Here is a 27663-nt window from a genome sequence, read left to right as displayed (position 1 = left end):
GGTTGTTGGAACTCTCTGTCTGGGGCAAGTGATGCTCTGTATTCTTGGTGCTTGGGAGGGGCAACAGGGTGAGGGCTTCTGGTGTCCTGGCCCCACTGATGGACCTCCTGATGGCACCTGGTTTCTTTGCCCACTGTGTGACACAGAGTGTTGGACTGGATGGGCCATTGGCCTGATCCAACATGGCTTCTCTTATGTTCTCTTAGGGTTGGCCCTTGTCAGTATTTGGAAGGGAGACCCCCACAAAGAAGTCGAGCATTCTATGCTAGGGTTGCCAATCTCCAGGTGGGGGCAGGGGATCCCCTGGTTTGGAGGCCCCCTTCCTGCTTCAGGGTCATCAGAAAGTGGTGGTGGTGGGGGAAATGTCTGCTGGGCTCTCCATTATTCCCTATGGAGACTGATTCCCATAGGGTATAATGGAGAATTGATCCACTGGTATCTGGGGCTCGGGGGGGGGGCTGTTTTTTGAGGTATTTTCCTTCCTTCCTTCCTTCTCTCAAGCATCTGACATTCATGCCTTGAGGCTCTTAAACATTGGATGTTTATTATATGTGGCTCTTACATTAAGCAAGTTTGGCCACCCCTGCTCTAGAGGGTTGGTTTTTTTTTAATAATAATAGAAGAAGAAGACAATAATATATCTATAATTGCCCTCTGAATTTCACCTAAAACAGAATTCAGGGGTTCTTATTCTCAAGAGAATTATCTGAAAAATTCTTACAGAAGCTAAAAACATTTCAATAACTTCAACTATGTTTGATTTCAGTGATTTGGGACCAGAGGATTTTTAACCTGGTTGAATCTGGACCTGATTGCTGTTTGGTGGGAAAATCACAGGGGATCTGCTGGAAACCCCTCTGAACTTTCTTAAAGGGAAGAAATCAAATAAATACACCTTTATTTTAAAAAAAAAAATTAGGGAGTGATCAGCCCATCACCAGGTTTAGCCTGAAGCTGATTTGGAGGTTGTTCCTAAGCAAACACGTCTGAGGAATTCTGAGGAAAGCCACATGCGATTCCATGAGTCATAACATTTATTTAAGAAGGATTCACATCTCCACTGTAGTGGATTAACTTGGAATCATTTATTTGCTTTATTTATATCCTTCTTTTCACACACCAGCACCCCAAAGGGGACCCTAAAGCGGCTTTCATCATTCTTTTCTCCTCCATTTTACTCTCACAACAACGCTGTGAGGTAGGGTAGGCTGAGAGTGTGTGACTGGTCCAAGGTCACCCAGCAAGCTTCTATGGTCTGAGTGGAGATTTGAAAGTGGATTGCCAGAAACTAGTCTTTAACCACTACACCATACTGGTGACATGTTTGTTTAATGAGTCTGTGTCCAGTGAAATGGGCAGGGCTTCTTCTTTTTTTGATCAGGAATGCACAGGAACGTAGTTCCGACTGGCTTGGTGTCAGAGGGTGAGGCCTAATATGGAAATGAGTTCCTGCTGGGCTTTTTCTACAAAAAAGCCTTGGAAATGGGATGTGAAGGTATAATTTTAACGTGAAAAGTATTGAATGAGTGAAGGGAAGTGACCTCATCTTAATTTCTTTCTCAAAATACTACTTACACGTCCCCTTTCTCCCCTCCCCACCCCCCATTCTAACTTGATTAGCAGAAATGCCTCAGACAGGAATCAGGGATGCCAGACCCCATGGTGTGAGTTTCCTGGTTTCAGGTGCTCCTCCCCCCAATTACCCCACCACCAAGAAGCAAGAAGTGAATGCAGCGTGCCTACATGACCTGGAATTGACATAGGCACATTTCATGATTGTGTGTGTGTGGGGGGGGGGATGCTCTGATTTTTGGGCAAAAATCTATGGTAGAAGCTAATTCTACCATAGAGTTTTGCCCCAAAACCAGAGTCCCCCCCCCCCCATGCCTGACGTGCCTACATCACTTCTGGGTTACATAGGGACATTGCGTTTATTTTCAGCATTCTTCTCCACTCCACCCCTAGGGTTGCCAACCTCCAGGTTGAAGTAGCAGTCCAAAGTATTTCACAGTTTACACTTTGGGCTGCAACCCCCAGGTGGAAGCGGTGGATCCCTCTGGTTGGAGAGCCAGTTTGGTGTAGTGGTTAAATGTGCGGACTCTTATCTGGGAGAACCGGGTTTGATTCCCCACTCCTCCACTTGCACCTGCTGGAATGGCCTTGGGTCAGCCATAGCCCTGGCAGAGGTTGTCCTTGAAAGGGCAGCTGCTGTGAGAGCCCTCTCCAGCCCCACCCACCTCACAGGGTGTCTGTTGAAGGTAAATGAGATTGTGAGCCGCTCTGAGACTCTTCGGAGTTGAGGGCAGGATATAAATCCAATTTCTTCTTCTTCTTCTTCTTCTTCTTCTTCTTCTTCTTCTTCTTCTTCTTCTTCTTCTTCTTCTTCTTCTTCTTCTTCTTCTTCTTCTTCTTCTTCTTCTTCTTCTTCTTCTTCTCCTCCTTCTTCTTCTTCTTCTTCTTCTTCTTCTTCTCCTCCTCCTCCTCCTCCTCCTCCTCCTCCTCCTCCTCTCCCTGCTTCAGGGTTATCAGAAAGCAGGGGAGGAAGGAAATGTCTGCTAGGCACTCCATTATTCCCTATTGAGATCAATTCCCATAAGGTATAATGGAGAATTGATCTGTAGGTATCTGGGGCTCAGGAAGGCTGTTTTTTGAGGTAGAGTTACTGAAGTTTCAACATAGCATTTAGTGCCTCTCCGAACCCCACCCCACCCCCAAGTTTCAAAAAGATTGCATGGGAGGGGGGTGTCCAATTCTATGAGCCCCAAAATAAGGTGCCCCTATTCTTCATTATTTCCAAATGGAGGGAAGGCATTTAAAAGGAGTGTGGTCCCTTTAAATGTGATGGCCAGAACTCCCTTCAGAGTTCAATTGTGCTTGTCACACTTTTGATCTTGGCTTCACCCCCAAAGTCCCAAGGTATTTCTTGAGTTGGACCTGGCAACCCTATTCACTCCCCACTGGCAAGTTGGAGAGAACCTGACAACCCTAACAAAAATACAAGTGTCATGGTTGGATTCAGCTCCCCATTCCTCTAAAATTAAAGGGAACCCCACCTCAATCTATACATATGGCAGACTCATGTACACGTGCATCTAGTTTGGCCCCCATAACTCATAGGCCTCCTTACCTTGTAGTCGTGAGCTGCTTCCTCGATGGGCAGGACCGTGTGCGAACGATGCTCTCGGGATTTGTCACACACCAGACAAATGGGCTGCCCGTCATCCTGACAGAAAAGGCGCAGCTTCTTGCCATGCCTCTCACACAAGGCCTCGCTGGCAGGGCTTCGGCCTGGCCGCAGAGCCAGCCGCTCGATGCCCTCCACGATGTTGGCCAGCTGTTTATTGGGGCGCAAGCTGCTCAGCATGAAGCCAGCCCGGCACTGTGGGCAAAGAGCCACTCCGGTCACTGAACCAGCTCCCCTCTCACAGTAGTTGGAGATGCAGGTGCGGCAGAAGTTGTGGCCACAGTCGATGGTCACTGGATCTCTCAGGTACTCCAGGCAGATGGAACAAGACACCTCGTCCTGAAGCCGTTCCACAGGGTCATCCCTCAAAGAGGCCATGCCTGCTGAAGACTCCTCCAATCCTCCTGACAGAACAGGAGGCAACACTCTCCTTTCCCGGAGCAGCACTAACGCATGATAATATGCCGGGAGTGGCTACAAGAAGGAGGGAGTAGCTCTAACAGTGGTTATTTCCTCCTTGGAAGCCCTCCATGGGTTTTTGTTGTGAGAAGTTTCCATTCTGAGCGTAGACACAAACACGTGGAGGCAGGCTTTTCTTTCAAGGAAACAGCCTCAGAAGGAAGGGGAGAGAGAAAACCTGGGAACTGGGCCAACAGTCGAGGTCACGAATTTCGCAAACAAGGCAAACAAGTTCTAGTGGAGCACCGTGAGCGAAGCATGGCTTTTGAGCACGCTGGTGATGTTCATGCGGTAGCAACAACAGAGGACGCTGTGGAAAACACACTGCAAAACGAACCAGAGTTCATGGCTGCGAATTCTTGGCACTCAACAACGATTGTACAAAAGTATAAATAGTAGATTATATGAATCAATAATGAACAATTTCTAGAGTGCAACATTAAAAAAAAAAATAAATGCAACTTAATGTGTGTTCTTCCTTTGCTTTGACTCGACAAGTCCCCGCTGAGACCAGGAAATGAAAGACCAGCAGTTCATATTACGATAAACTCCACTGCGATCGTTTTAGTGGTTTTGTACCAGAGATCAGTGCTCTTCTTCGGTGAATTTCAGTGCGGGGAAGACTGTACCTGGGGCCGTAGGCTGGAACTCACTGCTTCACACATTGCTTTGTCAGATATTCAGACTAAAAAAACCTACTGTTTACCATATAGTCAAAAAATTTAGACAATTCTACACAGCATCAAAGAAACTAACAGGATTCACATCCCAGGGGTGGGATTCTAGCAGGAGTTCCTTTGCATATTAGGCCACAACCCCCTGATGTAGCCAATCCTCCAAGAGCTTTCAAGGCTCTTTTTTGTAAGCTCTTGGAGGATTGGCTACATCAGGGGTGTGTGGTCTAATATGCAAAGGAGCTCCTGCTGGAATTCCACCCCTGCACATCACCCGGTTTACTGCCTGGTCTGCCCATGTTCTAAATCGGGAGTGGGCAAACTTGCTTAACATAAGAGCCACACAGAATAAATGTCAGATGTTTGAGAGCTGCAAGACATGACTGTCAGATGTTTAAGAGTCGGAAGGAAGGAAGGAAGGAAGGAAGGAAGGAAGGAAGGAAGGAAGGAAGGAAGGAAGGAAGGAAGGAAGGAAGGAAGGAAAATAGAGGGAGGTGGTGGTGGAGAGAAAGCAACTTTAATTTTAAATGCATTCTCAAAGCCATTAGCTGGCTTGGCTTCAAGAAATGTTTTAAAGAGGGAAATGCCTTCTCCAAGCCAGCCAACGGGGCAGTGGGGGCTTGAAGAGCCACACAATATGTGTGAATGAGCCACAGTTTGGCCACCCCTGTTCTAAGTATTACGTGGGGAATACAACCTCTCAATTGAGAACCAGGATTTTGGAACAGAAGTTATGGGTCCGTCTTGCTGTGACAGATGCCCCGCATGTCAGCCATTTTACATAGGTGGGCCATGGAGCAGAGGACATTCAATTCTTTGTTCTGTATAAGTTTGAAGGGAAAGTAGGTCAGGAGCAAGGTGTTTGACAAATATTGCTTAGGGAGGAAACCTTCTGGTCATTTAGATTGGGCACTTTGGCCCCCCAATGGTTTGAATGTCGACTTGGATTTTTCACGCTTCTTGTAAATTTGTTCTACATTCTTCCTATTATCACTTCCCGTTTAATGTCTGTATTTGTGAGTGGGTGTACCTTTAGATATTATTAGTGGCATGCCACATCTGCATTCAATTTAAGCTTTTTAGATTGTGAGACCGCCAGGCGTTCTCTCTGGACATCCTGGGAGGAGCCAGCATCCTTTGACTCACTGTGTTTAAGAATGGAGTGTAAATGTAAGTTTCTTTTCCGCTGGTGTTTCGTTTCTCGGTCTCAACGGGGACTTGAGTCGAAACGAAAAAAGAACACGCATTAAGTTGCATTTTTAAAACATGTTTATTTGCACACTTGAAATTGTTCTTCATTGATTCACATAATATAGTATTTATATTTTTGTACAATTGTTGTTGAGTGCCAATAATATGCAGCCATGAGCTCTTGTCCGTTCTGCGGTGATGTTCATGCAGCATTGCACTGCCTGCATCATTATTAGGCTTGCCAGGTCTGTGTTGGAAAATACCTGGAGACTTTGGGGGTGGAACTGGAAGAGGGTGTGGCTTGGGGAGGGGCCTCCATATGGTACAATGCCAAAGAATCCATCCTTCCAAGCAGCCATTTTCTCCAGGGGAGCTGATCTCTGCCGGCTGGAGATCAGTTGTAAAAGTGGGATATCTCCAGCCCCCACCAGGGGGCTGACAACCATAACCGTTATTGGGGATAGGCAGTTTTCAAATTCTGGATTGCCAACTTCCAGTTACGGCTAGCTAGGGTTGCCAGGTGGTGGGCAATCCGGAAACTGCAGTGTACTGATTAGCAAACACTAGAAATAAACCGCTGCGTTTTTATGTTGCAAATAAATGCTTAAGCAATTTCTTTCATAGTGATGCAATTATATTATCATCATCACAAACCAAAATTCATTAAATGTCCATAGGAAAATCAAAAAGTTATTTCACATCACTCTTGTAAAGTAGTACTTTGCAGTCCACTGTCTCAGTTCTCCTTTGCTTGAAAGACGTAGACAGTCCCACGCTTGTATAGGATTTCTCCTATGGGTAGCAGACCCAGGTCTGACAGGTGCGGCGGCTGCGCAGGCCCTAGGTTCAGTTCTGTGTTTCATTCACCTTCCACTGGCCGCTTTCTTTTAGCTTTGGAACCCGTGCTAAAGGCAATTGCTCACACATTACTATACAATGTTACTTTGCAGCTTGCACGAATGGTGCCTGGAGAACTCCCAAAATTACAGCAGGTCTCCAGTTTACAGAGATCAACTCCCCTCGGAGAAAATAGCTGCTTTGGAAGGTGCAACAGCATAGCCTTCTGCATATTCAAAGTGCTCAACAGGGCATGATCTCTATAAGCCATGGAAGAACATGAGCCTCAGCCCCTGTCAGTAGTAGGGACAGAACAGGGCGGAGACAAGACTGCCTTAAAGTCACCCTTCAAGCTCACTGGGAGTTTTTGAACTAGTCTTTCGCTCTCCGCCTAGCCTACCTCACAAGGTTACTATGAAGGGGTTATAGGGAAAGAACCATGTGTGTCACACCTGGAAGAGGGGCGTCTCCTTTTCTATGCCAAAAAAACTGGTTCAAAGTAGTGTCCCTATCCTATGCACCACACAAGAGGTCTTAAGCATGTGCTAATTTTATTGCACAGTTCATTTGCATTTCTGTTCAATGTCATGTGTGTACATTTTTCACTAATACTTAGGAAGGCTCACCATCAGTTTGGACTTGCCTTCGCTTTCCTTGTGCTTTTCTTAGTGCACACGTGCAAGAAGGCAGTAAGTCTGGCTGCTTTGCTCTCTGCACATGCACATTAACGGCCAGTTCTGAAAAGCAGCAGAAAATCTTATCTGTACAGGGGCTCAAGAGCAGGTGAGATTCCAGTCACTCACTTGAGGGTCCCAACCAGGGCTGAATTAACAATTAGGCCAAGTAGGCACTGGCCTGTGGGCCCCCATATCTTTAGGGACCCTGGGCCAGCTTTCTCCCCTGGTTTTCCCCTTGCTTGCAGCCCTCCTAGCCTGCACACGCAGCCAGCAACTGAGCCGCTATTTGCCCAACTTGCCTGTGGGGCTGATGCTGGCATCATCACCAAGTTTGCCTCTCTCTGCCTCTCCCCTGCAGCTTTGTCAAAGGGGCTTTTGAGAAGGTGCCTGAAGTCTGTAGTGGGGGATGTGGGTGGTGGGGCGGGCACTCCAACTCTGAAATAATTTGCAAGGAGGCCCCCAAGATTTTGACTGCCGTCTGCCTAGGGGCCTCCATAGGGTTTAATCCGGCACTAGTCCCAACCAATGTTGCCTCTATTCCACCCCCCCCCCCCATTAAGAGGAGCAGTTCACATCCTGAGCGAAGTATAATTGCTGTAATCTTAAAATGGGCAACAGGCAGTGCAAGACCTTGTGTGGCTCCAGATTGCTGCTGAACGAGCTTCCTGTGTTGATGAGCAGCAGCTCGTGTGCACAACTTGGAGGGAACACTGGTGCCAACGCATGGGCTGGAGATCACTGGTCTACATGACCTTGACTGACTCCAAGAGACTTTGAACATCACCAAGAACAGTGCATCAACTTCAACCAATCAGGAGAAGGAGGAGATAAAGATGCATGCATCTCGCCTCTGCAGCCGTTGACTTAATAAAAGGAAGGGTTAGCTCATTTGCCAGGAACAAACAGAATGGTGAACAGCCTTTATTGGGAATCGGAACCAAAAACACCTTGCCTGCCTGACTTTATTGATATTAAATATGAATTGGGGGGCGGGGGGCAGTGTTGGATGGGAAGACCTGATCACATTCTCCCCAGAGAAAATGACTGGGTAAAACTCGGAGAACGTCGGTGAGCAGGGCTTTTTTGTACAAAAAGCCCAGCAGGAACTCATTTGCATGTTAGGCCAAAGCCCCTGAGATTGCCATTGTTTCACACATAGGGCTGCCAATCCCCAGGTGGGACAAAAAAGTGGGGGGGGGGGAACATGGAAGGGTGGAGACTAGGAGAAAACCATGTTGAAAGTGTTAAATCCACCAACACATATAACTGTTATTCACAAGTAATACTAGTTTGCTATAATGCTTACTTTTGTTTACTCCTAAAGATCACTTTGCACTTATACCATGAACATACATACACAGAAGTATACACTACATGTCTGAAGATACATTCAAATTACAATAAATTCCATGTATAGTCCACTGGCACAGATATAACAATTTATACATGAAAACTTATATAAAGGTGCCAGAGTTTCTCATCCAGAAACTGAATTGTTTGTGACATGTTTCCGATAATATACGTGTTTCAAATACGACTCTTCGTCCGACAAAAGAGATCAGTTTCTCTGGAATCAACTGATAATGCCTGCTTTGAGTAACTGACCAGTAACACTCTGTTTGTAGTGTATAGAGCACTGGTTCCAGAGTAATTACTATCAGCCTCCAGCTGTCAGCCACCAATGAGAACTGTTGCCTTGTGAAATTGACCTAGACTTACTTTGAATTGAGCTGTGGATCCAGAGAAATTAATCTCTTTTGTCGGACGAAGAATCGTGTTTGAAACACGTATATTACCGGAAATGTGTCACAAACGATTTGGTTTCTGGATGAGAAACTCTGGCACCTTTATATAAGTTTTCATGTATAAATTGTTATCTTTGTACCAGTGGACTATACATGGAATTTATTGTAATTTGAATGAATCCCCAGGTGGGGGCAGGGGATCCCCTGGTTTGGAGGCACTCCGCCTGCTTCAGGGTCATCAGAAAGGAGAGAAGGAGGGATATGTCTGCTGAGCATTCCATTATTCCCTAGGAAGACCAGTTCCCATAGGGCATAATGGAAAATTGATCCGTGGATACCTGGGGCTCTGAGGGGCCTGTTGTTTGAGGTAGAGGCACCACATTTTCAGCATAGCATCTGGTGCCTCTCCTCAAAACAAAGATTGGGCTGGGGGAGGTCCAATTTTATGAGCCCCCAAAGAAGGTGCCCCTATCCTTCATTATTCCAAATAGAGGGAAGGCATTTAAAAGGAGCATAGTCCTTTTAAATGCGATGGCCAGAACTCCCTTCAGAATTCAATTGTGCTTGTCATACCCTGGCTCCACCCCCAAAGTCCCCTAGAAAAGAGAGGAGTCATCTATGTTACTGTATAGAGAGACCCAAACCACAGAACTTTGGCAGGCAGATAAGGAATTTTTTTTTAAAGGTAAAGGTAGTCCCCTGTGCAAGCACCAGTTGTTTTTGACTCTGGGATGACATTGCTTTCACAGTGTTTTCACGGCATACTTTTTACGGGGTGGTTTGCCATTGCCTTCCCCAGTCATCTACACTTTTCCCTCAGCAAGCTGGGTACTCATTTTACCGACCTCGGAAGGATGGAAGGCTGAGTCCAACTGCAGCCGGCAACCTAAACCAGCTTCCACTGGGATCGAACTCAGGTCAAGAACAGTGGGCTCCGACTGCAGTGCTGCAGCTTTACCACTCTGCGCCACAGGGCTCTTAAGGAATTCCTTTGAATTAAAGGGTGTAGCTTAATTGAGTTTAGTGATTAGATGGGCTGAATGTAGGGTTGCCAGCTCTGGGTTGGGAAATATCTGGAGATTTTGTGGGTGGAGCCTAAGGAGGGTGGAATTTGGGGAGGGGAGGGACTTCAGTGGGATATAATGCCATACAGCCCACCCTCCAAAGCAGCCATTTTCTTCAGGTGAACTGATCTCTATTCCCTAGAGAACCTCAGGAAATCTCCAGCCACCACCTGGAGGGTGTAAACAGGACAGCAGGACCATGGACGGTGTCATTATTGTAGAAAAAAACACTAGTAAAGGTAAAGGTAGTCCCCTATGCAAGCACCAGTCGTTTCCGACTCTGGGGTGAAGTTGCAGCATGACTTTTTCATGGCAGGCTTTTTATGGGGTGGTTTGCCCTTGCCTTCCCCAGTCATCTACATTTTCTCCCTAGCAAGCTGGGTACTCATTTTACTGACCTTGGAAGGATGGAAGGCTGAGTCAACCTTGGGCCGGCTACCTGAACCCAGCTTCTGCCAGGATCAAACTCAGGTCATGAGCAGAGCTTGGATTGCAGTACTGAAGCTTTACCACTCTGCGCCACGAGGCTTCTCCAACCCGGTAGCACCGTGTAAATACTATTTTTGAATTTTGTGAATTTTTTAAATGTGTGTGTCTTGATAATAGCCATACAAATATTGCTTTGAATGGTTGCCAGCCTCCAGGTGGGGACTGGAGATCTCCTGCTTTTACAGCTGATTTCCAGGTGGCAGAGAACAGCTCCCCTGGAGAAAATGGTTGTTTTGAAGGTGGACTCTATGGTCTTGTACCCTGCTGAGGCCCTTCCCCTCCCCAAACCCCGCCCTCTCCCAGATCCTTCTCCAGGTATCTTCCAAGACAGACCTGGCAACCCTAATCTCTACTATTGTTTTTTGCTGTGGTAGTATTCCCATGGGAATACTACCACAGCAAAAAACAATAGTAGAGATTAGGGTTGCCAGGTCTGCCACCTGGAGGCTGGCAACCCTAGCTGGAAGTGATTTGGAACCAAAGTGCCCCCACCCTGCCCCAAATATAGCTATTTGGAGTTGTGCTGCTAATGTTTCTTTTCAGTCACTTTATCTAAAATGCAATGTATGTTGACTTTTACCACTATTACTACATCGTCGTTTAAGGTTCCTCTATTGGCTAGGAATATTAGTCATCCCAAGGTCTGTCTTGCCACAGGAAAAGTACTGTGCTCTTTTGTTTATGCTGCGCGTCTATTGCAGTGCCAGTGAGTCATTTCATTCATCTGTTATCTACCAGGTGCCTTATTAAACCATTCTTAGCTTGCTTCTCTCCTGATAAGGAATCTGGATTGACCCTATGCAGCTGTTGATAGGCTTTGCCTCCAGAGGGGACAATATTGACCCACAATTCCTTAATTTTTGCTGGAACAAGCTGTCATTGGACTTAATGAGCAGCAAGATAGCAGCCAGTTGAACGTCCTGGTGAAGTCCTGGATGGGTAGGGTTGCCAGGTCTGAGCTGGAAAATCTGGAGATCAGTTGTAAAAGCAGGAGATCTCCAGGTCTTACCTGGAGGCTTGGCAACATAGTGGGAAATACACAGCCAAGGTTGAGAACCAGAGATAACTGCAGTGTAAACAGTTTTATCAGTACAACTATTACAATGTAAATTACACACTTACAGCCAAGGCTCACTTATTACATCACTTTTTCAGGGCTTTTTTTGTAGCAGGAACTTCTTTGCATATTAGGCCATGCCCCCTGATGTAGCCAATCCTCCAAGGGCTTACACTAGGCCCTGTAAAAAGATCCCTGTAGGCTCTTGGAAGATTGGCTACATCAGGGATGCGTGGCCTAATATGCAAAGGAGTTCCTGCTACAAAAAAACCCCCTGTGTTACTAAGTCTGTGTAAGTGATTTATTACCAAATATATATGTTTGATTCAAACTGTGAGTACTGGCAAAATAACAAGAGCAATTGAAGCTGTACTTAGTAAAGTTAATACAAGACAATTACTGGTCTGCACAAAACGCTGATAACAGAGTCCAGTAAGTCATTTAGAGAAAACACTCTCTTTGCAAGTCCTGCACAATTAACTCATATATAATATATAATATAGACATGAAAGTCTCTATGCAGACTGAAGGCTCCTACTGATGCTGAAGGCTTGCGATTCTAAGTGTAGCATGGAGATGGTAGTACACTTTCCAGGTTCAGTCTTTGTGTGTTTCAAAAATGACCTTCGTCCGACCACATACACACAATTTATTCTGGAATCAATGCTCAACAGTAAAAAACCAGTTAGTCAGTATTCACTCTTGTTGGCATTCAAGGTTCTCCAGGTCCTACCTGGAGGCTGGCAACCCTGTGGTCTGCTGCCTGGGAGAGTTGCTGGAGACCAAGGACATTGAGTTGTCCACTCTGGGTTGGAAAATACCTGGAGGTTTGGGGGGGGTGGAGCCTGGGGAGGGCGGGGTTTGCAAAGAGAGGGGCCTCTGCAGGATATAATGCCATAGAGATCTCCTGCTTTTACAGCTGATCTCCAGGTGGCAGAGAACAGCTCCCCTGGAGAAAATGGTTGTTTTGAAGGGTGGACTCTATGGCCTTGTACCCTGCTGAGGCCCCTTCCCTCCCCAAACCCCGCCCTCTCCCTGATCCATCTCCCAAAGTCTCCAAATATTTTCCAACACAGACCTGGCAGCCCTAACCTCTAATATTGTTTTTGCCGTGGTAGTATTCCCATGATATATTCTCCTTCCTAAGCAGCCATTTTCTCCAGGGGAACTGATCCTGATCATTTGGAGATCAATTGTGATAGCAGGAGATCTCCAGGTGTTCCCTGGAGGTTGGCAATTCTAGAGGTCCACCCTTCCAAGCAGCCATTTTCTCCAGGGGAGCTGATCTCTGCCAGCTGGAGATCAGTTGTAAAAGCAGGGAATCTCCAGGACCCACCTGGAGACTGGCAACCCTGGGGGCCGTGAAGAAAAAGTGCCTAGGGCCCTCAAGAGTCATAATGTGGCCCTGCTAGAGAATGATAACCCTCAGGGGTCGTTTTGTAGAAAAATAGGTGGTGGAGCTCATTAGCATATGCCACTCCCCCAGCCAAAAGCAACCTGATGCAAGAAAAGAGAGCTTCCCACCTCCCCTCCCCCCCCCCGCCCCCGGCCCGCTCAAAAGGCCAGCAAGCCACTCACCACCCAAAATCATATAAGAAGTGGAGAAAGGGTGATGCAGGCTTCTTCAGGAGTTAATAAAGGCTGCTGGGGGTATGGCAAAGCTCCTGGTGGCTGGCTGCTCTCCTAATCCAGGGATTATTATGCAGTCGCACCTACTACTCAGTGGACAAGGTAGGTGGAGAGGAAGAGGGGGAACCCTCAGAAAAGTCCAGGAGCTGTGCTCCTGTGAGCTCTTGCTAAATCTGAGGCCTGGTAACCCTGAAGCTCTGTTAGCTACTCCATCGGACTCACTTGGTAGAGACCCTTCAATGGCTACAATGATCAGCGTTAGCTTACCTGTCTCCTCCTTTTCCTAGGTTTGCCAGCTTTGGGTAGGAAAATAACTGGCAATTTGGGAGGGACACAGAGCCCACCTTCCAAATCAGCCATTGTCTCCAGGGAACCTTATCGCTATTGCCTGGAGATCAATTGTAATAGAGTAATTTACTTTCACTCTTGAATAATTTACTTTCACTCCTGTTCTTCACTAAACTGTATGGAAAGTTAATTAGGTTACGGTAATTAACTTTACATTCAACAGCAGTCTCTCTGTCTCTCTCTCCATCCTACACAGAAGAAGTTGCGTAATTCACAACAGCTTGCCTTTTCCCTCACCAACAGATGGCACCATTTACCTAGTTTACATCTCCTGACTGAAAACTTTACTTTTGCTCAAAAAAGGATGGGCCCGCAAGTAGCCTGATTTTGTCACATCTTGTAAACTAAGCAAGGTCAGCCCTGGTTAGCAGTTAGATGTGAGATCACCAGGGAAGCCAGGGTTGTGACCAGGGGTAGAATTCTAGTAGGAGCTCCTTTGCATATTAGGCCACACGCCCCTGATGTAGCCAATCCTCCAAGAGCTTACACTCTTTTTTTGTAAGCTCCTGGAGGATTGGCTACATCAGGGAGGTGTGGCCTAATATGCAAAGGAGCTGCTGCTAGAATTCCACCCCTGGTTGTGACAAAGAGGCAGGCCATGAGAACCCCCCCCCCCCTCTGAACGACTCTTGCCTTGAAAAACCTCTGGAATCACCATAAATCAGCTGTGGTTTGATGGCACCTTCCTCCATCACCAGAAAAGACATGTGGAGCCAGAGAAGATGGGTGGAAATGCAACACACACTCACACCTCAGTTTTCACTGGCAAAAGTGATGCAGGAGGGAAACAGGAAGCTCCTTCTCTCCCCTCCCAAGGAATGAATGTTTTTTTTTTTGTTTGTTTATGGTGAGTTCCTTCAATGTAAATCTGACTACCCTGATGTGAACGGCCCAGGCTAGCCTGATCTTGTCAGCTCTCAGAAGCTAAACAGAGTCAAGTCAGGGCAATATTTGGAAGGAAGACCACTCAGGAAGCCTGGGGCTGCCCTTCAGAGGCAGGCAATAGCAAACCACCTCTTTCATTCTCTTGCCTTGAAAAACCTACAGTCACCATAAGTCTGTTCTGACTTGTTATTGTTCAGTCACACAGTCGAGTCCAACTCTTTGCGACCCCATGGACAAAGTCACGCCAGACCCTCCTGTCTTCCACCATCCTCCGAAGTCTGCTCAAATTCGTGTTAGTTACATCAGTAACACTGTCCAGCCATCTCATCTTTTGCCGTCCCCTTCTTCTTTAGCCTTCTGTCTTTCCCAGCATCAGGGTCTTCTCCAGTGAGTGCTCCATTCTCACTTGGTGGCCAAAGTATTTGAGCTTCATCATCTGACCTTTCAGGGAACAGTCAGGGTTGATTTCCCTTAGGACTGACTGACTGGATCTTCTTACAGTCCAAGGGACTCTCAAGATCCTTCTCTAGCACCCCAGCTCAAAAGCATCTATTCTTCTGCGCTCAGCCTTCCTTATGGTCCAACTCTCACAGCCATACATTACTACTGGGAATACCATCGCTTTGACTATATGGATTTTTGTTGGCAGGGTGAGGTCTCTACCTTGACTTAGAATCACAGAAATACAGATTTGGAACAAACCTCCAGGATCATCTAGTCCTGGGTTGGCCAAGGGTAGCTCTCCAGATTTTTTGCCTACAACTCCCATCAGCCCCAGCCATTGGCCATGCTGGCTGGGGCTGATGGGAGTTGTAGGCAAAAAACATCTGGAGAGCTACCCTTGGCCACCCCTGATCTAGTCCAACCCTCTGCACACAAATACTTCTCCCCTCCCCCCCTGACACACACACACATACATCCCCAGTGACCCCTGCCTGCTCAATGCCCAGAAGATGGCAAAAACCTCCAGAAACCCTTGCCAAACTGGCCTGGAGAAAAATTGCTATCCAACTCTGTTGTGTATTGGATACTGTGTTTGACTGTGAGTTGCCAGTTCCTGACTGGCTCATTGGAGCCTTCTAAGACTGAGCTTGGGGACACTGAAACAATGGAAAGCAGGATCCAAATCTCTGCTTCCCCACACCAATAGCTAGCCCCCTTCTGGTTCAAATGATTCAATGACGTTCAAGCACGGGAACTTTTAGTGTATATAGTTGGCCTCGTTGGCCCAGTTCTTTGGTCTTAGTTTAACTGTTGCCATGCTGCAATCACAAATAAAGAGCTGTGATCAACTCTACCTGAGTCTCCTCATGCGTCAAGCCCAATACTTTTCAGACTCCAAAGTGGCAATCAGCACTTAACTCAGTGCTTAACACAGACAAACACGGAGATACACACATACAGAGAGCCAGTTTGATGTAGTGGTTAACTGTGCGGACTCTTATCTGGGAGAACCAGGTTTGATTCCCCACTCCTCCACTTGCAGCTGCTGGAAAGGCCTTGGGTCAACCATAGCTCTCACAGGAGTTGTCCTTGAAAGGGCAGCTGCTGTAAGAGCTCTCTCAGCCCCACCTACCTCACAGGGTGTCTGTTGTGGGGGAGGAAGGTAAAGGAGACTGTGACCACTCGGAGACTCTTGAGATTCAGAGTATAGGGCGGGATTTAAATCCAATATCATCATCATACACATCCAACTGCAAATCCAGTTGTGTACCCATAGTAATATATTATGTAGTTAAGGCATGTCATCTTTCAGCTGATAAGTGAAAACAGCTGTGAAATATATATAAAAAATCAGCAGTTGATCAGGTGGGGGTCACCTGAGCAAAACAGCTACCTACAGGGAAAGGTCTGATGTGGACACTGAGACATGGACATGCTCTTGGAAGGGTCCAGGAGCTCACCTGTGCTGAAAAGCCTGGAGTCTGGTAAACACCAGGGAAGAGGCAGTTCATGCCACTTTTCTGCTTCCCCCCTCCCCCAACCCAACTGAAAATGGAAAAGGGGGGTTGGGAGGACTTAAACCAAACTGAATTGAATTAACAACCTAACGGTTAAGAAGATCTGAATGTAGAGGCCCAATAATTCTGTTAGTCGGTTTAAAACATTAAAGTAGTCACAGATATACAAAAATATACATGTATTTATTACAAAGTAGTTACAAACCAAAAATCATCATTATTGACTTTGACCAGGTGTGCTTTGGCCCATTGGCCTTCCTCAATAGTCAACGAAATATTACAGAATGGTTCCTGACATTACAACTCAATGATCGTTTCTTATAAATTGACCGAGATGAAATTTTTCTGGAGGAGTCAGGATCCATAATGGTCTTTTGTTGTTGTTGTCACTGTACAAATGAGGCTATCAGCAGGGCCAATGTCTGTTTTTAAATCTATTTTGTAATTAAGACATATATATTTTTGTGTATCTGTCAATATTCAGTGTTTTTAATTTGACTAACCCCTCACAACTCAAGCAGTTCCCATTGTCCCATGGGCTGTCCTAGTGCAGTCTGGGGACTCTTGATGTTGTGAGGAGGGGGGGGAACTCTCTTTTAGTGCACAGGCTTTTTCAGGAAATCACAGGATTCTTTATCCTTGCTTTCAAACCAAAAAATACAAAAAGGCAGACAGCAATCAAGTTTTTTCTGCCTAGCAAGATGAAGGATATGAGCAAGCTGCTAGACTAGGGGTCTCCAACCTTATCGAGCCTGCAGGTACACTTGGAATTCTGGCATGGCATGGTGGACATGGCAACAAAATGACTGCCACAAAATGGCTGCTGCAGGAGGCGGAGTCACACAGAGCAGATCCTTGTCCTGTGGCAGCTGCTGCCAAAGCAACATTTTTTTTAAAAAAGACTTGAACAGCCAATCAAATCTCCAATAGCCAATCAGAAGCCTTGCTGGGAGAAAGCCCCATTTGGCCCCACCTACTTCTTAAAAAAAACTTGGTGGGCCCACCACATTGGGGACTCTGTGCTGGAGTCTAGCAGAGGTGTAAATGTATTGTGCTTCCACTGACATAAAGGGGGGAAAGAATACATTCCTTGGCTCTTTAAAGACATGGAGACAAAAAGGGAGAAAAGCACTAAGGAAGATAAGAGTTTTCATAATTCAGGAGTTCCATGAGCAACTCTCACATTTTGGACCATTTCAATTTTCCACAACAATTTTCAATAGGGAAATTTCAATGGATATGCTACAGAAGGTGGCTCAGTTCAGAGCTGGTGCGACACTCTAGTTTGATAATACAAACGGTGGAATTATCTGAATGTAGACTGCTTTAATAGCTATGACTAGTGAGGGCATATCAAAGTGGTTTGAAACTGGTTTATTGGCCGCGGTTAGCTTGCATTATGGTTTCATGGGAGACCTGCAAACACAGATATACTGGCTTAAACCCGGTTTGTTTCCTGATGTTGCCTTTTATATAGGATTAGGAAAGGAAAGGTCCCCTGAGCAAGCACCAGTCGTTTCCGACTCTGGGGTGACGTTGCTTTCACAATGTTTTCACAGCAGACTTTTTATGGGGTGGTTTGCCATTGCCTTCCCCAGTCTTTTACACTTTCTCCCCAGCAAGCTGGGAACTCATTTGACCGACCTCGGAAGGATGGAAGGCTGAGTCAACCTTGGGCCGGCTACCTGAATCAGCTTCCGCTGGAATCGAACTCAGGTCGTGAGCAGAGAATTCAGACCACAGTACTGCTGCTTTACCACTCTGCACCACGGGGCATTATATATAAGATTACCATATGACAAATTACACTGCCTTATACTGAACCCGGACCCTTGGTCCACCAGGGTATTTACTCAGACTGGCAGCAGCCCTCTGGGGTTTCAGGCAGAGGTCTTTCATATCACCTTCTATTTGATCCTTTTATAGGGCCTGGCATATCCGTAAGGGAGCATTAGGTAGCTGCCTAGGGGGGCGGGGTTGGGAGAGCGCGCTGGTTTCAGCCCTTCCACCCACCCTTGTCCCAGGGTTGTGGGAAATATGCTGCAAAGCAGTATGTCCCGCTCCTGTGCCCCAGCCAGAAAACGTGGCTCCGCCTCCCACGTCTGTGCTGGAAGCACCAATGAGATGCAGAGCCTTGCTGACTGGGCCACCAGGCTCACACTCAGGCTTGTGTGCGGGAGTGGTTGGCGGAGCCTTGCCTTGGGCGCTGGCTTTGTGCTGCCACCCTTGCACCGCCACTGTCTTTTAAATTGGAAATACTGGGAATTGAACCTTCTCCATGCCAAACAGATGCAGTACCACTAAGCCACAGCCCCTGCATGCTCCCTAGCTATGGAATTGCTGCAGAAGAGCAAATGTGACAAGATCAGCATTTTGCGGAGCATTTGAATTTATTAGCTCTCTGTGAGCCAGATCTTGGTTTTATAAACTAATCATTATAGTTAAAATGAACCATGGTTTCACGTTCATGAGAGCTAGTGCTGTGTAGCAGTTAGAGCATTGGGCTAAGATGTGGGAGACCTAGGTTTGAATCCCCACTCTGCCACGGAAGCTTGCTGGCTGAACCCGAACCAGTCACATGCTTACCTACCTACCTTACAGTGTTGTTGTAAGGATCAATGCGGAAGAGGAGAATGATGTAAGCTGCACCAAGTCCCCATTAGGGAGAAAGGTGGAGTTGTAAGTAAAGTAAAGAAGAATTGCAGATTTATACCCTGCCCTTCTCTCTGAATCAGACTCAGAATGGCTTACAATCTCCTATACCTTCTCCCCCCACAAAAGAGACCCTGTGAGGTGGGTGGGGCTGAGAGGGCTCTCACAGCACATGCCCTTTCAAGGACAACTCCTGCGATAGCTATAGCTGACCCAAGGCCATTCCAGCAGGTGCAAGTGGAGGAGTGGGGAATCAAACCCAGTTCTCCCAGATAAAAGTCCACGCACTTAACCACTATGCCAAACTGGCTCTCAATAAAGTGTTATATCTAAACTGAGTCAGTATTTGCATGTGTCTGTGTTAGGGTTGTCAGGCATTGCCTGGCAACCAATGGGAGCTTTGTGGGGCAGTGACAGAGAACCACACCGCATTGTTCACACCAGGGCTTTTTTTGTAGAAAAAGCCCAGAAGGAATTCATTTGCATAATAGGCCACACCCCCAGACATCACCACCGTTTTCACACAGAAGTGACATTTTACCATAGAGTTCCAGCAATTCCTAGAACTACCTGACATAACTTCTGGGTTCTCCCTGGAAATGACATCATGGTGCACACAACAATTCTGTTATTTTAAATTGTTCCCCCACTGTCTGTGCCTCTGAGTGTAGCTCATAATCAGCTACTGCCAAATCACAGCTTCTCCTCCCTAAGCTCACCACCTGTTTCCTGTCTCCATGACTGAAGGAAGCTACAGACAGGAAGAGGAGCTGCTACAGTGGCATGCAGACCATGGCACACTTGCTCACCTACCTGTAGTGATGTCAGAAGCCACACACAAACCAAGCTACCGCTTCTGGGTGTGCATATTGCTTCTGGCAATGGCAGCAGACGCATGTTAGTAAGTTCCAGCACCTTCTGCCATGTGGCAAGGAGTGCTGGGTGCATCTCTTCGATTCTGCTACCATGTATGAACAGGGCTTTTTTTGTAGCAGGAACTGCTTTGCATATTAGGACACAAACCCCTGATGCAGCCAATCCTTCTGGAGTTTACAGTAGGCCCTGGAGTCCTGTAAGCTCTTGGAGGACTGGCTAGATCAGGGGTGTGTGGCATAATATGCAAAGGAGTTCCTGCTCAAAAAAAAACCTATGTATGAAAATCAGTAGTTACTGGATACCACTTTTATCTATTATAGGTGCCAATTAATAGATATAAGCCTGGGTCATCCAATTCCCTCAGAGAGAAAGGATTTGCTATACTTCTATACACGTGTGTACCACAACAGCACAGAAATCAAGAGACTGATTTAGTATAATTGTAGATTGATCCCAGTAGGCAGCCATGTTGGTCTGAAGCAACAGAACAAAGCAGTAGACAAATACACCTTTAAGACCAACTAAGTTTTATTCAGAATGTAAGCACGAAGTCTGCTGAAGAGCACACGAAAGCTTACATTCTGAATAAAACTTAGTTGGTCTTAAAGGTGCACTCGTCTATTGCTTAGTATAATTGTGGCCCAGGTCTGCTTCCAAATTTACACTACAACTGTTTTTCTTCCTCTCTGTCTAAAGTATAATATTTGGTAGCAAGAGTCACAGCCAGATTAGTACAAGCTGATGCCATAAACTACATCAAGAGGGCCCCATAAAATTACTCTCAAAATATATATCCTACCAGTGGAGGGACAAAAGGAAATACCACTTTACACAGTGAGTGATTAAAATGTGGAATCGCTACCAGGGAATGTAGTAATGGCCTCAGGAATAAACAGCTTTAAAAGAGGCTTAGACAGAATCATGGAAGATAAGCCTGCCAATGGTTAACAGTCATGGCAACTGAGGGGAACCTCCACATTCTGAGGCACTAAGCCTCTGAATCCCAGAGCCAGGAGGCAACATCAGTCACCATTCCCTGTTGTTGGAATCCAGAGGAGCTGGTTGGCCACTGTGTATGACAGGATGCTGGACTAGATGAACTATTGGTCTGGTCAGGGCTTTTTTCTGCAGAACGCATATGCATATTAGACCACATCCCCTGGCATCACTGAAGTGACATCACCCGTTCAGTGGATTACTTTCGGCATATTGACACAGAACAGTACAGTGCCATCAGCTGCATTTCATGGATGTGTGTTCTCACAGAGCGCAATGAGAGACCTTGCCCCCCCCAAAACACAGCTGGAGAGAGAGAGCCATGTGAGGGGGAGTGGGCAGTGGCAGGCCCAGCTTTTCCTGGAAGGGGGCACTTGTGGGCGGCTCTGCATCTCTCACTTTGCAAGCCTGTTGGAGGCTGGAGGCGGCAGAGAGGATGGCGTGTGTGGCTGCCTAGCGCCTTCCCTCTGACAGAGATCCTTTTTTGAGCCGGAGCCCTGGCCAAGCCAGCCGGGACTGCATTCCTGTGTGCTCCTGCTCAAAAAAAAAAAGCCCTCAGTCAGAGCCAGCAGGGCTCTTCTTACGTTCCCTGAAACATAGTCATGTTTTGTATTAAGAGGTCCGCAATAGTCCAAGGCCCTAAACCATAGCTTATTTAGTTTAAACAATAATCCAAAGATGAGAGAGAGATGTCGTCATCAAAAAGCAGCATTCCGAGAGGCATAAGAAAGCCAGACTGGTCACACGCTTTTTTAGAAATCCACATTTCTCTTGAACACTGATTAGCGATAATGGGAGTGTTTGCTCCTTTCACCATGAGGCAGCCAAATGAGTTCCACGAAGCAGTCCTTTACAAGCCGGAGACTATGTAGTTTACAAAAAGAACCACAGAAGCAGGCACCTCCTTCCTCTGGCCCTGGTTGCAGCTCATACCAACTATCCTGGCTTCAGGATTGAGTTCATGGGCGCCACAGAGGGAATGAGGCATTCGCTTCCCATCTGCTCAGAGTTGTACATGGCCTAGTCTTGAAAGCAGCGTTAACCCCCCTCAAGAAGATGCCCTTCACAGCAGTTCTTGCCCTAGGTCAGGCGATCTGTACATCTTGTGTCCTAGTTGGGGGGGGGGGGCTCTTGCAGCATCAGGATTCAAGGTCTCGTGAGAGCTGTATAAGTTTTTTCTGGTTGTCAATCACCCGCAAGTGCTGGATGTAGGCCCAGGTAGCAGCAGGGCTCCGAGTGCTGAGGGATTGCTCTGAACCTGAAATGGAGAGAGCCTGATTACCAAGGAATCCCCTGCCCCCAACTGGGGACTGAACAACACTAATAGCTGGTGAAAAAGTCTTAAAGACCACTTAAATCCTTTACACATTAAATCCTATTATATTCACAGAACACATCAAAAGAGCATATTACGCTTCTCATATTTCATACATCATTCATACGGTAGCGGAGTTTCTGGACCTACGCTAGGCTTAGTGGCAATGGCCAGGAGCAACCCTGGGCTTGCCAGCATAGGTGTGACTGAGGCAGATGCCCTGATACTCACAGGGGGTCCCCTTCCCCTTTTAGCTTTAATTTAATTTAAAGCAGTAGCCATAATGGGTTGATGGCAGCGATGGATGTAATTAAAGATAAGAGGGGAAAGGAATTCTCCCCACAAGGATTGTGGGGGTGCCCAGTTGTTACCACAGAATTCTTAAGAAGGAAGCCTGAGGCACTAACCAAACGTGGAAAATACCCATGGTGATTCTTATAAATCAACTAGTATGTCACATGAAAACAGAAATCTTCTGACAATGGCTGTTACCATCTAGACAGCATCTTAGATACCAGCCATCAAACTGTTTGTGGCTAAAAATTCCCGAAGTGAACTGCGAATTAATAAAATAAAGTCATTTAAGAGCCCTGAAACTCTCGGCAATCAATCTCACTAGGTAATAGTCCATCACATGGCCTGTTCCTTCCCTCCATGCCCCTCTAGGCTGCCTCAGAATGTCACTTTATGGTTCCTTCCTTCCACGCCCCTCTAGACTGCCTCAGAATGTCACTTTATGGTTCCTTCCCTCCACACCCCTCTAGGCTGCCTCAGAATGTCATTTTATGGTTCCTTTCCTCCACACCCCTCTAGGCTGTCTCAGAATGTCACTTTATGGTAGGAAGCGGCATCCTATTCTCCCACAAGGTTCATACAGCAAGAGGTCTTCTGTGCGCTTACAAGTAGAGGCACGCATTGCCCGAGCTTCTTCCAGGAGGTGCTGAGGACGACTCCGCAAGGGGGACAGTGGAACTGTTACAGTGGGAAGAAAAATGCAGAGGCTTGTAGTTGAGGAGCCTGGTATTTCCTAACCCACACCTCTAAAACCCCCAGTTTTTGTTACCTAGACAGTCATTCTTTCAGTGCTCCAGGGCCTACTGTAAGCTTGAAGAGGACTGGCTACATCAGGGAGGTGTGGCCTAATATGCACAAGAGTTCCTGCTACAAAAAAGCCCTGCTCTTGCCAATAATATAGTCTCCTCTGACCATTCACAGTAGAAATACTATGGGTTTCTTCATTCTTCTTGTCTCTCTTTTCTTTCCTACCCCCGAGAACCCTAAACAAACTGCATCGCAATGAGCCCGACATAACATATTTCTAACAAACTGCTGAGGCCTTAAACATGAAGTGAGCTGTCTGCCATGTTTCCGACCCACTTCTCCTCCAAGGAGTCCAGGAAAGCAGCTTTGGTTCTTGCCTCCTCTGTTTTCGCCTCATAACAGGCTGCAAGGGTACAACCAGACCAGGGCTCGGCCACTGAGCTTGTTGGGTGCGGGAGGGGATTTGAACTTGGGGCTCCCTGGTCTTAGCCCAGCACTCTAACTCCTGCATCACACGGGCCAGGCATTTTGAAAATGAGTCAATGCAATAAAGGAGAAGCAGAAGGGTGTATTGCAGGAGTGGCCAAACTGCAGCTCAGGAGCCACATGTGGCTCTTTCGCACATATTGGGCGGCTCTCAAAGTCCCCACCACCCTGTCAGCTGGCTTGGAGAAGGCATTTCTCTCCTCAAATCACTTTGCCAAGCCAAGCCAAGCCAGCCGGCGGCTTGGAGAAAGCCTTTAAAGTTGCTTTCTTTCCACTTCTCCCTCCCTCCTCTCCCCCATCAATTTGCCTTCCTTCCTTCCTGTCTTGTGGCTCTCAACCACCTGACATTCAGGTCTTGCAACTCTCAAACATCTGATGTTTACTCTATGTGGCTTTTACGTTAAGCAAGTTTGGCCACCCTGGTGTACTGGGACCATTCTGCCTGAAGGTCTTGATGTGGCCAGTATCTTTGACTATTGTGTGCTGCTAGTACTAGTTTATTTCTACCAATGGCTCTTCCCCTCCAGCTTTCCTTCACTCACGGTTGGGGTGGCTCCGGCAGCGATGCACAAGACGAACCGCCTTGGCCATCATGCGCTGTTATGAAGAAGACACCGAGTTACATTTACAGTTCAGTTTTATTTATGATTTATTTATTTAAAAACAACTGTTAGTTGCATTTCTACCTTGTGGAACATGAGGCAACTTACAATATAAATGTAACAACCATTATAAAAAACACACAATTAAAATACAAACAAAACAGCAATGATAAAAACACAGAGAAGACCACAATTTAAAATTGTGTGGCTCTCAAAGGCCCCACCACCCTGTCAGCTGGCTTGGAGAAGGCATGTCTCTTTTTAAATCACTTATCCAAGCCAATCCAATTAGAACTGCCAATATATTAATAAAATAGTTAGCCAAACGCTGTCTTAAATTAAATTGTCTCCAGCAATCTCCTGATGATCAGAAGTAAGTGAGGTGGCCAGGTGTAGCTCCCAGGGCAGGCTGTTCCATAATGGTGGGGCTGCCACCAAAAAGGCCCTGTCACATGTTTCTCCCAGTATTGTGCCCTCAAAGGCCATCAGGGTCTTCCAATTCAGGAAGCCCACTGGGCAAATTAGAAACTAATACATTTTATTGCTTCTAGTGTCTTTACCTTAAAGGTTACATTAAAAGAAACAGCTGTTGCTCTCTGCAGACCGTTTTGTGTTTGTGTAGGGGGGCGGATCCGGAGAGTTTCAATTGCTGAGGACATGGAGCTCAATATTTTGCATTAAATAAACAGAAAATCATTATAAACTGATTTATGGAGTCTACGGCACTGCTCATAAACTTTCCTGATTGCAGATGCCCTTGACCGAAAAAGTTGATCATTTTCCTACATAGCGGAGTTGCCCTCAAATACCGCTTTTTTGTAAAATAAATAAATAAGATGGTGCATCTTACACTTCCTATAAATCCATTAGTTGTATTGCATAGGGTTTTAAAAATATATATAAAGAGTACTACCTCAAAGATTTGCTATGTTAGCCAATGGTTTATTAACAGCTATTAAGCCATCAATAGCTGGCAACAATCTAAGCCATCTATTAAGAACTGGCTAGTGAAAACATGGGAAAGAGCTGAGATCAGCACGCTGACTGAGTGTGGGCATCTCAGCAGAAAGAAAAGATACGATTACGCACTGTATATTACCTGGTGGCCATTACACGTTTTTGAAAGGATATTATGATTTAAATGATGTTTACATTGCCTTCTATGGGGCTGCATCCTACAGCTATTAACCACTGTTAGTAGGTTTTTTTTTTTATCAGAGGAAGCAAAGGGGTGGTTTCTCCCCTTCCCCTTTCCTGCTGCAGGCCGGCACTGTGGATCCTGTGCTCAGTGAGAGGGTCCCTTGACTCCTAGAGGCAGAATTTCAGTGAGCTACAGTGGGAGGCTGGAAGGAGGAGGTTTTGCTCTGCTTGGTGTTCATTACATCTAGTCATATGAACACATATGAAGCTGCCTTCTACTGAATCAGTCCCTGGGTCCATCAAAGTCAGTACTCTCTACTAAACTGGCAGCGGCTCTCCAGAGTCTCAAGTTGAGGTTTTTCATGCCTACTTGCCTAGACCCTTTTCAGTTGGAGATGCTGGGGATTGAACCTGGGACCTTCTGCTTACCAAGCAAATGCTCTACCACTGAGCCACCATCCCCTTATGCATTGATGCATTCTATGTAGTTTCTTCACTCTGACCTGGATGGCCGAGGCTAGCCTAATCCCATCATCAGATCCCAGAAGCTAAGCAGAGTTGGCCCTGGTTAGTACTTGGGATGAGAGACCATCAAAAAAGTCCAGAGTTGCTGTACAGAGGCAGGCAATGGCAAACCAACTCCAAACATCTCTTGCCTTTGAAAACCCCATGGGGGTCACCCTTAATCAGCTGTGACTTGACATCCCTTTCCACTACTGCCATGGAATTCCTTTGCCTTGTCATTTCTATGTTTATCTCTTGTTCTTCAATTAAAAATTTAAAAAGGTTCTGCGTGTTCATCCAAAACCTCTCAACTCCTAGACAGCTTGACACATTAATTCCTCCAACAGGTATTAAGTAGCCTACTTAATTAGCTGACCCGAACATCCCTTGCCCGGCCCTCTCCTGCTTCAGAAGAGCTGGGAAGAGGCAAGAAAGGTAGCCTCTTTCCGGGTCCCTCTGAAATGGGAGAGGGCCAGGCAAGGGGCAGGGTGAGCCACATGTTCTTTCTTTGAGAACGCTCAGCCCAGCCCAGCCCATCCCTCACCCACCCCTCTCCTGCTTCAAAGGGAGCCAGGAAGAGGCTATGTCCTTCTTTCTTGTGAAAGAAAGTCGTGTCCTTCCTTTCTTCTTGCACATGAGAAGAGCCTAGGAAGGGGCGGGAGTGCAGGGTTCGACCTGGGGTGCCAGAACCCCTAGCACCGGGCCTGTAAATGGGGGGGGGGCTGTATTTCAAATGGTATGGGGTTGTTCTTGCCAAAAATATGGCATGCTAGGGCTACACTCCTTCCCCTCCCATGTCATCCCTCACCACTTACCAGCTTTTCGAAATTGACAAGGTTCTCCACCAATGTGCGATTTCCCTCATGGATGAAGGTCATGTCTATAAGATAAAGGTGAGCTCTGTACTTTTCCATCATTCACGAGAGGCCACCACCAGCATAGCCCAGCAGAGAGTATCTAATCTCAGAAACTAAGCAGGGTCTTCCCTGGTTCATACTCAGATGGGAGACCACCAAGGAACTCTAGGGGGAAACTATGATCCCGCTTGTGTCTGATTGATTGGTTATAGCTATTCTTAGGTTCTTTTCTCCAAACGTTTTAATTCTTTTTTTTTTTAATTTGGAGCTCTTATGATAAAAAGAGTGCTCACTGCAAACGTCTGATGCAGTTTTACTATTTTAATAGAAATGTTACTGTACCTTTAAGAAGGAGGGGCATAAAGGGGATGATGGGTGGAGTTAGTTTAGCCATAGCCAGTCTATAGACTCGGTGATTCCAAGAGGGGTCCTGGGGGAAAAAAATGAAAATGGGATAATTGCAATAGCGTGTGCATTAGGTTCACAGTTAAGAACATAAGAAGAGCCCTATTGGATCAGACCAAGAGTCCGTCTAGTCCAGCATTCTGCCTCACACAGTGGCCGACCAGTTCCTTGCTGGATCAGAGCAGTGAGGGTCCATCTAGTCCAGCATCCAGTCTCACACAGTGGCCGACCAGTTCCTCTGGAGGTCCAACAACAGGGCAGAGAGGCCAAGGTCCTCCCCTGATATTCCCTCCTGGCTCTGGGATTTAGAGGCTTAGTGCCTTTAGTAGCAAATGCCAAATTTTAATCACTCTCAGTGTAACTGAACCTACTGCCTATCAGTCAGTCTCTTTCAGTGATTGGCTGGGCAGCACTGATGCCACAGTGAAGCTGAGCTTCATTATGATGTCACAAGAGGTCAGCTGAGCTTAAGGACAGGTAGACTGGTGTCAGAGCGGCTGCTGGAGTGTGCAGTGAGCTGAAAAAGAAGAGCCTGAGGAAAAGGTAAGGAGATAAGGAAGTATTTCCTTTTGTCCATCCTGAACCTACT

At 46.5% G+C, this 27663-nt stretch overlaps 3 protein-coding genes across 4 annotated transcripts in view; 1 reads left to right on the top strand and 2 right to left on the bottom strand.

Moving 5' to 3' along the window:
* The window catches only part of LOC132581729 (E3 ubiquitin-protein ligase TRIM58-like), a 31939-nt gene extending 28326 nt beyond the window's left edge, over positions 1 to 3613 (bottom strand). For both annotated transcript variants that reach the window (XM_060253121.1, XM_060253122.1), the window contains exon 1: positions 3128 to 3613. In XM_060253121.1, the coding sequence (XP_060109104.1) occupies positions 3128 to 3562 (435 nt within the window). In that variant the 5' untranslated portion in view covers positions 3563 to 3613. The remainder of the gene's footprint in view (positions 1 to 3127) is intronic.
* Positions 1 to 27663, top strand: part of SLC48A1 (solute carrier family 48 member 1) — a 456994-nt gene that overhangs the window by 244475 nt on the left and 184856 nt on the right. The window lies entirely within an intron of this gene.
* Positions 21480 to 27663, bottom strand: part of RAPGEF3 (Rap guanine nucleotide exchange factor 3) — a 98809-nt gene continuing 92625 nt past the window's right edge. Inside the window, exons 24-28 of the mRNA XM_060253309.1 lie at positions 27012 to 27099; positions 26628 to 26692; positions 24109 to 24163; positions 22940 to 23011; positions 21480 to 21982 (exon numbers count right to left, since the gene is read on the bottom strand). Coding sequence (XP_060109292.1) covers positions 21864 to 21982; positions 22940 to 23011; positions 24109 to 24163; positions 26628 to 26692; positions 27012 to 27099 — 399 coding nt within the window. The 3' untranslated portion in view covers positions 21480 to 21863. The remainder of the gene's footprint in view (positions 21983 to 22939; positions 23012 to 24108; positions 24164 to 26627; positions 26693 to 27011; positions 27100 to 27663) is intronic.

This window comes from Heteronotia binoei, chromosome 13 (genome assembly GCF_032191835.1).
Source record: "Heteronotia binoei isolate CCM8104 ecotype False Entrance Well chromosome 13, APGP_CSIRO_Hbin_v1, whole genome shotgun sequence".
Taxonomy (NCBI): domain Eukaryota; kingdom Metazoa; phylum Chordata; class Lepidosauria; order Squamata; family Gekkonidae; genus Heteronotia; species Heteronotia binoei.
The sequence above is the reverse complement of the archived record's forward strand: the minus strand, read 5'-3'. Positions and strand labels throughout refer to the sequence as shown.